General features: G+C 40.1%; 1 protein-coding gene across 4 annotated transcripts in view; it reads right to left on the bottom strand.

The window, feature by feature from the left end:
* Window positions 1–13,220, bottom strand: part of UBR4 (ubiquitin protein ligase E3 component n-recognin 4) — a 314,627-nt gene that overhangs the window by 287,764 nt on the left and 13,643 nt on the right. For all 4 annotated transcript variants that reach the window (XM_030185684.1, XM_030185685.1, XM_030185686.1 and 1 more), the window contains exons 2-7: window positions 9,977–10,074; window positions 4,636–4,739; window positions 3,982–4,111; window positions 3,726–3,865; window positions 3,179–3,281; window positions 2,938–3,079 (exon numbers count right to left, since the gene is read on the bottom strand). In XM_030185684.1, the coding sequence (XP_030041544.1) occupies window positions 2,938–3,079; window positions 3,179–3,281; window positions 3,726–3,865; window positions 3,982–4,111; window positions 4,636–4,739; window positions 9,977–10,074 (717 nt within the window). The remainder of the gene's footprint in view (window positions 1–2,937; window positions 3,080–3,178; window positions 3,282–3,725; window positions 3,866–3,981; window positions 4,112–4,635; window positions 4,740–9,976; window positions 10,075–13,220) is intronic.

Genomic DNA, 13,220 nt, shown 5'->3' with positions numbered 1-13,220 from the left:
GGAACTTGTAAGGAGCTCCCCAAAATGACTGTCTGGCATCAGTTGTCACCACCTCCCATTGTGTTATCGGAAAAGGAGCTCAGACAATCAAATTCCTAGGCAACAATCACCACTGCATACTCCGTCTGGCAACCAGCGTCCAAGTAAGATGAAAGTCATACTTCTATGACACCAGAGACCAGTGGCTGACAAGAGACTGCTGTAATGGCAGCATATGAGCCCTTGCCCATGGCACAACATTCAATTGCCGCCGTCACTGACCCCAAAACCTTGACAACTCCAGACCCTGGGCCTGCCATAACTGAGGAGAAGGTGAATCTGTTGAAACAGCTTTGACCTTCTGTGTTCTGTGATAAAGATTATCTCCCTTGCTGTATCAAATAGAACACCTACATAATCCAGCGTTTCTGATGGAGTAGGTCTGCTCTTCTCAAAATTGACCACCCAACCCAACAACTGAAGAACAGTCTGTCACCATCACACTGTCTGAAGAGGATGACACACAATTGAGCCAGTCGTCCAGATACAGGTGAACTCTTATTCCCTGGCGCAGACTAAAGGCCACCACTGCCACCACCATAAACTTGGTAAACATTCTTGGTGCCATGGCGAGACAGAAAGGCAAAGCTCTGAGCTGGAAGCAACATCCCAGCACTGCGAAACGTAGAAACGTCTGATGCACCATCCATATGGGTATATGCAAGCATGCCTCCCTGAGATTGAAGGTGGTGAAAAATTCTCCTGCTTGAACTGAGGCCATGACTGCTCTTAGCATTTCCATGTGAAAGCACGACACTCTGAGGCAGCAAATTAGACCAGTGTGGACCAGCCTTGCATGAATGCAAAGCTCAGCAGGTATTGGATGAGAGGAGGACATTCAGGCATACCAATCTTCCTTACACATGGACAAGAAGCGGGACTTCTGGCCATACTGCCGACTACCAGGTCAGTACTGTCTGCTGTCTCAAAATCGAGATCTCCCTGAAGACAGACAACCACAGGCTTTTGGCTTATCCTTCAGCAACCACTGTGGCTTAGTTTCCCCCAGTTCTTTCATCAAGTTACTGATATCTTCTCCAAACAGCCATTTGTTCCAAAATAGCAGTTTAATTAGATGTGACTTTCACACTTCATCCGCTGCCCAACCAAACTGACAGCCGAAGATATACTGCAGGCCGTAACATGTCATAAAAAGCATCTGCCAAATAGGCCAACCCCGCTGCCAGCTGGGTGTTATGGCACATGCCTTGTGTTGTCGTCACTTCAGGATGCTCTTACCACAAACAAGCTGCACACTGTCGCTTGAAGGCCAAAGAGGTCACTTCAAAGACTTGTTTCAGCAAACCTTATAGCTTCCTATCCTGTAGATCAGCCATTCCCAACCCAGTCCTCGGGGCACACCTAGTCTCACTGGATTTTCAGGATATCCACAATGCATATTCATGAGTTGGATTTGCATGCAACTGAGGCAGTGTATTGAAATCTCTCTCGTGCATATTCATTGTGAATATCTTGAAACACCAATGGGACTAGGTGTGCTCCGAGGACTGGGTTAGAAACGGCTGCTTTAGATCTTTTAGGGCAATGCCCCCTTCGGTGGTCTTCTTAGTCACAACTCTAACAATTAGATTGTAAGCTCTTTGAGCAGGGACTGTCTTTCTTCTATGTTTGTGCAGCGCTGCGTACGCCTTGTAGCGCTATAGAAATGCTAAATAGTAGTAGTAGTAGTAGTAAGTGAGTCCATCCTGGGAAGATGCAATTTCTCTTTCTCCTCCAGAACCAATGGGTAAGAGGCAAGTCATGGCTCTTCCCACTTTCAGCCCCAAGTCCGGTGAGAACCATTCTGCTGTTATCAGGTCCTCAATGAAAAGCACTGCAGTGCCTCAGAAATAAGAGCACTGAGCTTCTCGTTATCAAACAACCTCAGTACTTTTGAGTCATTGCCCTTCTCTAACGGCTCCTTCAAACCAGGCAATATATAAAATTAGCTACTGAAATTAGTTGGTCAGCTTAAGCATATTATTTCTTTTATTCTTTATGTATCAATTATGTATATGATGGTATAATGAGTTCTCACTATGTATGACTGGCTTCCAATATACGTATTATACTTGTTTTAGAACTTATTTTTCAAATTAGATTGTCTCTAATTTTATTATGTCTTATGTTTATACTATTTTTATATAAAGTACCCTCCTCTTATTTTTTTTTTTATTCTTAAGGCATTTCTTATCTTTGATTTATGAGGTTGATGGTTTTATATAAATATGTTTACATTTAAATGTATGGATAAAGGTTTTAAAGCTTTTTCTAATAAAATTACATGTATTTATCTAACATACATTTTAATGCTAGGACCCCTAACGCAGGTACTTGCCAAAATATGGCTATGTTGGGTCATCAAATTATTAACCTGATTGTGGTTCCAGTGACATCATCCCCTTGGCCACCTCTGCTTTTTTGTTGTCTTGATTGACCACAAGCCCTGAATGCTTACTTGAGAGAAAGTGGCAGCTGGCAGAGGAGCTAGGAAATTGTTCATTTGAAGTGGTCCTACACAAGGAATTTCTGCTTTGAAAACGAGCATGAAAACTGCATTCTTAAAGTCTACAAAAACACTAACAACGCTACAAAGACAACTGAGGTATTTAAATAAATTACATAAAATCTTAAGAAACAGGAGAAAGGATAGATTTTGAAGTTAGCTCTTAAGGCTATTAATAACAATGTATATTGGATATCTAGAAAATGGCCCACACAAAAAGGGGCAAGAAAAGGCATAAAAATGAGGCAGCTTGATTAGCACATGAGCCAATAAGAAATGTATGTGAGAAGAAAAGTATAAAGGAGAACAGCAGAATTACAGTATAAAAATAGGAAAAGACTAGGAAAACACTTGAAGACAAAGATTTTTACAAATTTCTGAGAAAAACATACCCGTTGCGAACAGCAGTAGCATCTGCCACAGTGGCTGGCATAATGAAGAAAGAATTTGCTGAAACAGCATCCTGAAATCGATTTATATAGCGCAGGAAATATGGAAGATTCAAGCAAACACGAAGTAGCTTTTCTGAGCCTCCTGGAAGGGGGGAGGAGGGAGAACAAACATTTTTCCATCATACTATAATTGTTTAGTTTAAGCTTATACCAGTTTTGTTCCTCAATTTAAACTTCCTACCTAGCTCCTGTAAGCTGGCCACATTCTGAGCAATGAAGAGACTCTTTGTCTTAACAGCTGATGCTTGATCTGTAGAATTTTGGTCATTGCCTTCCGTTTCCACCTAATAATAAAAACAGTATTATAAACTCAAAAGCTGCTAAAAGAATTGTGTAATCCTTAGCAAGCCCGCAGCATCCAACTGTAGGGAGTATGACACCTTAAAAGTAGACAAGACTTACAACATTAACATCACAAAGAGATTAACTAATATGATCAACTCTCCACAGCATCCTAGCACTGCTACCTTATCTACTGGTCTCCTTCCCCTTCAGTCACCAGATCACACAAAAACACATAAATCCATTCCACTGCAACATTAACCTCTGATACAGAACTGCTTGACAATGGCTCCCTTTCCCTACAACTCCATCATCTGTAAGTTTAACAAAATAGCCAACTCACTGAACTAAGAGAGTTGCATTATTTGCTTTTAATTAAATCTCTACTCCAATGCCACCGATTTACATAAAACCTTCTTCCAGTCATCTGTCCAAAGCCTACTAACCTCTGACTGAGGAGCAAGAGCAGATGCTGCTGCGACTCTGGGATTAAAGACAGATGTTAACTGGTTCAGAAAGTTCATTTGCACCTCCTTTTGTCGGAGCTCTGGGCTCACTGGGGAAGTCAGTTCCTTCTGATCCTCTACTACAAAGGCAAAAACAGTTAAGGAAAATAGACAAGTCACGGATGTTCATACTTGTCCATGTAAAGACATCTGCAGTACTTATGAAGCTTCTGCTGCACAGCCACTAAGAACTTACCATCAGAGAGGGTTTTGACAGTCTGTGGAAGTTTGGCAGATTTCATCATAGCTGTGAAAGTGATAATCTCTGTTCGATCCAAGCAGCTGCAGCCTGTGCACAGGCCTTTAATTAACAGTATAAGGTGCTTCTAAAGAAAAAGGCAGAAAAATTATATTAACTTTTCCTTTGGTTTTTAAATCTTTTTTTTTTTTTGGTGGGGGGGGGGGGGGGGGGGTAACTCTTAAATAGGGCTACTTTGCTAGGAAATATTTTAAGTATATTATTAGTGTTTACTCCACTGCTTTTAAATTACATTGGATGAGCTCTCTAGCTAAATCTCTCTCTGCGGTTAATGACTTGATGGTTAAAATGCTCCCTGTTCATATCAGAAGATGCATTTGTCACTCTGAGCATTAACAAAGTCCAGGTTCAAGCTGAATAATCTATTTAATGAAGCAACAAGTAAAAAAGTGACTACATCATAGAGCCACATCTCCAGTTAGACATCTGAAAGTTACAGATGAGGTTTTATTGGTATTTAACTCTTGAACATATCTTAATCCCAGTCAGTAAAAAGCAAGACAAAGTCTTTACCGTTTCCCAAGACTCCTTTGGGAGACTGTCCTGATGGAAGATAAACTTGCACCAATGCCAAAACCTATCATCTCTCACCTGAGAAACTGCACAAGCCTCATCTGGGTTCTCAAGTCGTAACAGTGAGAATTCAATCAGAACTTTGCAGGCAGCAGCCACAGACTGCAACTGGTTTCTAGGAACTGAGGGAAGAACAAATTCAGGGAAGTCACTTTATATTTAAGAAGAATGAATATAGTCTCAAAAGTATGCCTGGATTTAAAACATGCATTCTTTGCCAAGACAACGGAAATATATTTTGACAGCAGTAGTTCCAGTATGTACCCAAGAGAACATGCTCCCTGAACATTCAAACAATTAATCAATCTGGAAAGTGATTCATTATCAAGCTTATGCAAATCACTTCAATCTGAATAAAGCACTACATATCCTCAATCCATTTGTTTTGTTTTTAATTTAGCAATAATCAGAAGCCAACACAAATTAAAATACAATATAGGAATCCTGCACTTGAATACTAGACACTCTTCTTCTGCAAGTAAAAATGCATTTTGGAAAAATAGCAAAGCTGCTTACCTTGAAGGGAAGGGGGAAATGGGACTTGATATACCGCCTTTCTGAGGTTTTTTGCAACTACATTCAAAGCGGTTTACATATATTCAAGTACTTATTTTGTACCAGGGGCAATGGAGGGTTAAGTGACTTGCCCACAGTCACAAGGAGCTGCAGTGGGAATCGAACTCGGTTCCCAGGATCAAAGTCCACTGCACTAACCACTAGGCTACCCCTCCACTCATTCCACCAATAAGAGCCAACCTCATCAGTGATGTCACAATGGCTTGATTGCCCAATACTTGTCTCACTTCTGATATTGTGATGTCATAAGGGAAAGGGGGAAAGGGAAATGGGACTTGATATACCGCCTTTCTGAGGTTTTTGCAACTACATTCAAAGCGGTTTACATATATTCAGGTACTTATTTGTACCAGGGGCAATGGAGGGTTAAGTGACTTGCCCAGAGTCACAAGGAGCTGCAGTGGGAATTGAACTCAGTTCCCCAGGATCAAAGTCCACTGCACTAACCACTAGGCTACTCCTTCACTGAAATCAAGGTTAAGGGGCCCTTTAGAAAAAATACCAGGAGTAAAATCCACGATGTTGATCTTGCCAATTAATGTGTTGTATGGTTTGGTTTTTGAAGGAAGAGAACAAATTTCCAATTGCAAAAAGCTCAAATTGAGCTGGAGGATGACTTTTGATGGAAGGTGAGGAGAGGGCGGGGGGGTGGGGTGGGGTGGGGAAGACACTTGACAAAGTACCTCATGAAAGACTACTGAGATTAGAAAGCCATGGGATAGGAGGTAATGTCCTATTGTGGATGAAAAAAACTGCTTAAAAGATAGAAATCAGAAAGTAGGGTTAAATGGTCAGTACTCTCAAATGAAGAAGGACAGATAGTGGGTCTGTGCTTTGAACCACTGCTTTTTATCATATTTATAAATGATCTAGAGATGGAAGTAACTAGTGAGGAAATTAAATTTGCTGATGACACAAGTTATTAAAAGTTGTTAAATCGCAAGAGGACTGTGAAAATTGCAAGAGGAGCTAATGAGGCTGAGCATCCAAATGGCAGATGACATTTAATGTGAGCAAATGCAAAGTAATGCATATGAGAAAGAGGAACCCAAACTATAACTAGGTAATGCAAGGCTGCACATTAGGAGTCACCTCCCAGATAAAGGATCTAGATGTCATGATTGATAATGCTGAAACCCTGGGCTCAGTGTGTAGTGGTGGCTAAGAAAGCAAATAGAATGTTAGGAATTATTAAGAATAGAAAAACATGAGAATGTGATAATATCTCTGTATTGCTCCATGGTGCAAACGTGTGCAATTCTGGTCACCGCATCTCAAAAAACATACAGCAGAATTAGAAAAGGTAAAGAGAAGGGTGACAAAAATGATAAAGGGGATGGGATGACTTCCCTATGTGGAAAGGCTAAAGCGGCTAGGGCTCTTCAGCTTGGAGAAGAGACAGCAGAGGGGAGATATTATAGAGGTCTATAAAATACTGAGTGGAGTGGAACAGGTAGAGATGAATTGCTTGTTTACTCTTTCCAAAAATACTAGGACTAGGGGGCACAAAATGAAGCTACTAAATAGTAAATTTAAAACAAACAGAAGGTTATGAGTTTGGAATGGGGGAGGGGGTTTTACATGTAAAAAATTAACCACAAGGTTTGTGGGATTTTTGTAGCTATAATAACTTCTTTTGATGTTCTGTTGTCTCTGCTGGTGCTTGATGGAATTTTGTGGTTTGTAATAAAAGAAAAATTTAAACATAAAACAAACATGAGAAAATACTTCTTCACTCAACGTGTAATTAAACTTTGGAATCTGTTACCAGAGAGTGAATGTGGTAAAAGCAGTTAGCTTAGCAGGGTTTAAAAAAGGCTTGGATAACTTGGGAAAATCCACTGCTTATTTCTAGGATATTGATTACTCCTGGGATTGCACAAGTTTACATGCACAGATAAGTGTTATACAGAAGTCATCTCTGCTATAATTAATGACACAATATTGGTCACGTGAAAGAAATTTAGCTAACCACAAAATAAGCAACAAAAAATTGTTAAAAAATTATTTCAGTAGTCACGGATGGTTGGGGGTTGTCTACGATTATAATCGTCACAGTGATCAGGCATACCAGATGAATGATAAAAGAATTGCCTAGTGACTGTATGAGACTTCCCTAAAACAAATCAATCTTGTGACCATCTGGCACTATTCGAACTCTACTACTGATTGGTTGTATATTTCTAGGATAAGCAGCATAAAATCTGTTTTACTGTTTTGGGATCTTGCAAGGTACTAGTGTCCTGGATTGGCCACTCACTGTTGGACAAGATACTGGGCTTGATGGACCTTCGGCAACACTTATGTTCTTATGAATAAAATTTACCTTGTATCCATGGCCGATAATCCTGAGAACCCACCTGCCTGTCGTAATGTTGTGCCATGCTTCTTGAAAGAACTAAAGATGTCCTAATGGATAACTGTCAAAAATTAGGATTATTTTTGGTTGAGGTGCTTAAAAGAATTAATGAAATTTCCTCTCACAAGGCCTTCGACATTGAAAATTAGATTGTGGAGGTTGTCAAGAATGAGATTGGCAAGTATAAGGCTGATATTTTCTCAGAGAATAATACTGTGGAGAGCAGTGAGAATTTTATGATCTGCGTGGAAAGGTAGCTGGCTCCTACTTAGAGGCATAGACAGCCCTGCAATTTTGGGGGTGCCCGGGGATAGACTGGTTGCGGGGGGCAATGGATTCCTCAACCCCCCCCCACCACCACCACCACCATGCTAACCATATCTTTGCTGGCGGGGCTACCAAGGCCCCGCCAGCCAAACAAATACAGTGCCGCTTCCCTTTTCCTCATGCTGCTTCCTTCCTGCTGTAAGCATACACCAGGATTTCTCGTGCATGCTCTCTATAAGATTAGCCCACAAGTAATTTTTACCACAAGTCCCTGAAGCAGCCTACGAAACGCTGACCACTGTCGGACAAGGAGTGGAGCACTGCGGGTTAAGCTAAGTGTATCTTATTTTCAAAGATATTTTACATATAATGCATTTGTTTAAAATAAAATACAAAATAAGATTACATAACAGGTTTTTTATGCTGATAGACACTGGAGGTCCTTTTAAAGACCTTATAGAACGAAGTAGGATCTGGGTCAGATGAGACTTTTTCCTCTATTTGATATTTAAGTGTGAGGATTGTGTATTATTTTGAAGTGAACTCCACTACCTTCCTCTAGTGTGGGATATTGGATTCATTAAGAACAGATTCCAGAACTACGGAGTGGTGTGGCCTGGAAATGGCTGAACTTTCTATTTAATGTCCAATCTTTTGGAAATGGGTTTATTTTGAAGTTCTTGAAGAACTGAGTGAATTGGTATAGCTCTAGGCCCTTTAAGACTATCCAACGATTTTAAAATGGCTTCAAAACCCTTCTTGTAAAGGAAAGAATCTTCTGATCCCAAGGCGAGATCTTAAAGAATCTTTTTAATTAATTTAGCATAGCTGACATCTGTTAGAGATGTATCTTGTTAAGTTACAGTCTTTCTAGGTTTTTGCAATAATCAAAAATATTCTGGAACAGCTTTGTTTTCACATCTTTTTGGCTGAACAAAAAAAAAAAAGTTATATACAAAAACCGAGGAGACAGAAAAACAACTGCAACATGGGACGGGCCACTTTAGAACTAGTTCCAAGCTTTAGCAGCTGTTTTGTCTTGGCACCATTGGATGATGTCACCCACTTGTGCACCAGATTCAATCCTTGTTTGTCAGAGAAATAAAGGAAGAACAAGCAGTAAACAAATGCTCTCTTCGCAAGTGCAGTATATTATAGGATGCTGAATGCGTAAAGGCAGACTTGAGGGCCAAATAAATGGTGTAGCAAAAGCCTGAAAGAGGTAGTAAGGGGTGGGGTGGGCATGCGGAAGTATCTTTGATAGATGATGGAGTCATTCTTCCCTTTGCTTCTCATCCCTCTACCCCACCACCTATTCACCACTACTGTGTGACAGGATGAACACACCCTGCACAGGGATTTACAAATATTTATCAGGAATATAGGCCCAAATAGGTTTTACCTTCTTATTCCACTGGCAGAAGCCAGCCCATACATAAAACAGATCCTTGGAACATAGCTCAGAAAGGAGGCTGCTCCAGGACCCCAAGTTGGCATGCAGAGCCATGTGAGAGAAAACTGGAATTTAGGGTGGTCAAATAGCTCTATATCAGAGCCAGTTGTGCTTTTTGCCACACACCTCATGAAGAGAGATTTCCTTCTCGTTTTACAACTGATTAAAAAAAAAAAAATCACACACACACAACACAGAACCACGATGCATGAAGGATGGTGAAAAAACATGAGTAGCTCATGTTGCCTCCCTCAACATGAAGTATATTGACACCCTAACAACAAACTGTAACAAAAGGAGCCCTAGTAGAGATACTGCAAAGAAGCTTCTGAGCTTGGAGGAAGGTCTGTACAGAACTACAGAAGGTCAAGACACTTTATGCCTTCCTGTTAAGAGAAGAAACTACTGAAGAGGAAGTACAGCAGACTGACTCAGTTGAAGCCACCGATGTCTGGAACCCTTAGCAGCTGCTACACAGCCAAGTACCCACCCCCTGGACAGAAATGACATGAACTGCTTCTAAAGAACCGATACACTTCCGAGTCAATAGACGCATACGTTCACTGTAAGGGTGTAAAAGCTTTTCCTTTAGGACCCTAAAAAGAACATTCTCATTTGTTCTGCACAAGGAACATACTTCCTGCAGGAGTATAAAAACATGAGAAATAAAATAAGGCCAAAAAGACGAGGAACAACACACTTACTTTGTCCACATACTGTGCTGATGTAATGCGTAGAAAGTGCAACAAAAGAGGAGTAGAAGGGCTCATACTGTTTATCGTGGTGCAGAATTTCTGACTCACTGTGAACAAAAAAAAAAAAATACAAAATTAAACATTCTGACACACCCTCAAACGACATGTAACATTATCTTGGATTATTAGAGAAGATGGTAAAACATTTTCAGAATTCAAGAATTTCAACACAGTCAGGAAGTTGTTTAACACATGGCCTAAAATCTGGCCTGGCTCCAAACTTCAAAATATTACTATCACAGCTACTACAGTTAACTTTTATGCTGTACCATGATAATTTTTAGCCCACCTTTCTAAATTATGAACCTGAATTCAAATAAGCCTAACAAACACTGACCAAGTCCCTGCCCCCAACGGCTTACAATTTCAATGGGTATTCAAGCCAACAAAAGAGAAGGATTGGCTATAAACGCTGATACAATGTGGTCTCGCTATTCGTGTGTTCAAGATTTGCAGTTTTGCACATTCACAGACATGTATATGTAACCAACAAATCGCCTTTCGTATTGAGTTCCCAGCTAATCGCAGAAATTAACATTTTAAAATAAGTTATTTCGCTTTTGTGGAAATGTGCATTTTAAAACAAGTCCTTTCGGTGTCGCTATGCGGTAAAATCTATTTACTAAAGATGATTGCGTTACCAAAATGTCTTTACATACTTCAAAATTTACCTATTATCTTATGGCTACAAGATAGGAGACGCTGGAATCAGATGATCCATGGAGGAGTAGCCTAGTTGTTAGTGCAGCAGACCTTGATCTTGGGAAACTGGGTTTGATTCCCACTGCAGCTCCTTGTGACTCTGGGCAAGTCACTTAAACCTCCGTTGCCCCAGATACAAATAAGTACCTGTATATTCTATGTAAACCCCACAGAAAGGCGGTATACCAAGTCCCATTTCCCTTTCCTGTGGGATGGTAAATGCCCACGGGCCTCTCTGAAACAACTTGAGCTGTTGAGACGGGAGGGTGGAATGGGCTTACCAGATATCTGACTGTACAATGTTACTTGTAACATGCAATTTGTCAGAGACTGGATTTTTCATATATCAATATTTTGTGATATAACCTTTGAACAAACACCATCGCCGACTTTATTCCTCAATTACATTGTTCAAGCTTGGACACGGAAGCTTCCTGAGATTCTACAGAAACATCCAGTGGTTTGCCCTCTATGATGGGCGTGGCGATGATTTTAACAGCATTTTCCCCTTCCTGTCAATCGCTCTAAATATCTCCCAATTAGGGGAAATGCCGATTTTGAGCCAAGACTTTGTGGCAATGATTTTGTACATTGGCAACAAGCTAATGTTGATAGACGTTGATGTGGATGGCCAGACATCTTTATCTTTTGAACAACTGCGCGAGGCTTATGACTTACCGGCATCAGACTGGTATCGCCATCAACAACACCAACACTATGCAGACTCTGTAGTGAAGAAATATCCGGAAGCATTTAAGGACTCTCAGTTTGAGGAATCATGGCCTATATTAGCAATTAACAAGGGTCTTGTGAGACATAATTATGAGGCCCTAACAATTCCATGTGTATTACATCCACTACATCAAATAGTAGCCCTGTGGATTACAGATTTCAGTTTCCAAGATATTGAAAGAAGTTTCTCCTTAGCTTTCGCTCTGCACCTCTTATAACAGAAAGCATGTAGCTACAGGAGCGCCATTATAAATTTCTATTAAGAATGTAAATCTACCCATCCCGGCTGTCCAAGGCATGGATCTTGTGTCAAATGTGGAGAAAAAGCAGGATCTTATAAACATTGCATTTGGGAATGCTGCCCAATTTAAAAAAAAAGTTTGGGAGACACTTTGGACACCCCTAATGAACATGTATAGGAGTCTAACAGACTAGTCCAAGGGCTAGTCTATGTGTCACATATTTATGAGGGATCCCGTCTTATTGGCTTATTTCTTCACAAAGCTTTTCTAATTGCCAAACGATGTATTTTACTCCAATGGATCTAAACCCTTTAGTGTCCAATGTTCCCATCAATGTGTTCTCATATGGCTTATTACGGGAACATTGGACACTAAAGGGTTAACCTGACCCACCTACTTTGACTCAATGGAGATCCCAAATGCATGAACTTCTATGCATAGAGCAACTTTCTGTGGAGACAAGGGGATAACCAGTTAAACGCCATTTCCTGACATTATGGACATCATTCTTGGTTACTTTAAGAGTCCGCTGTATTTTGACAAATGACTTAGAAATCGAATTGCTAGCATCGCTCACGTAAGGAATCTTCTGAGGAAGGAGCGGACAGGGAGCGATGGGAGGGATTTGTTGAAATGTTCTGTGTTTTATTACATGTGTTGCTTTTGCAGGATTATTTTGTATATTTTAACCTTATGTCACATGAGAGTACCCATTGCCTATTGTTGATTGATATTTCAAATATAACCAAAGACAACTTCACATAAAAAAGTTCTCTCTTTCGCTTTGCTGGTGTTTATATCTGAACCAAAAGGAGTGGAGTCATTAGCTTGCTGGGGAAGTGGTCATCCTTGTTACTGGCATTTATGTATCAGAACTAAAAATGGAACCTTAGCATTCTGCAAGTAAGTCTCAAGCTAGAACTCATAAACACAAGAAATCTGAGACATGCCTTAGTGATAAAATATGTTATAGATAAGGTTCATTCTGGCATTTCATTAATGCTGTTGGCATTGAGTTCAATGAATCAGATTGTTGATTCGTTAACATCCGGTCTGTTTGTGAGGCTGAAACAGAAAGTGCTAAAACATCATCTATGGTTTGTGATCACTCAATGGAAAAGATGGGAAAAAAAGCAGCTACATTTGTGGGTTATGCAAATGGTAGATGATAAAAAAATAAAGCACAGTGGATAGCGTTGTTGTGAGAATCAATGCCAAAGAAATTTATAAACAAGTCACAGGGTCAAGAAAACATTAAACCCTTATCTGCTAGTTCTGGCTGTTTGCGTGTTTTAAAAGGCAATATGTGCTTAAAAATGTAAAGTTTTCCAATGAGGTAGGTTCCAACGACAACAAAGCTGCTGAAGAAATTTTAAAATATTTGCTAAGTGTGACAGAAGAAAAGGATTATGCATCTGAACAGGTCTTCAACGCCAAGGAGACTGGCTTGTTTAACAAACAGACTGGGAAACTAACATGAAAATGTCATCTAAAGCATTAAATCATTTAAAGACCGC

The sequence above is a fragment of the Microcaecilia unicolor genome, chromosome 13 (assembly GCF_901765095.1).
Source record: "Microcaecilia unicolor chromosome 13, aMicUni1.1, whole genome shotgun sequence".
Classification (NCBI taxonomy): Eukaryota; Metazoa; Chordata; class Amphibia; order Gymnophiona; family Siphonopidae; genus Microcaecilia; species Microcaecilia unicolor.
The sequence above is the reverse complement of the archived record's forward strand: the minus strand, read 5'-3'. Positions and strand labels throughout refer to the sequence as shown.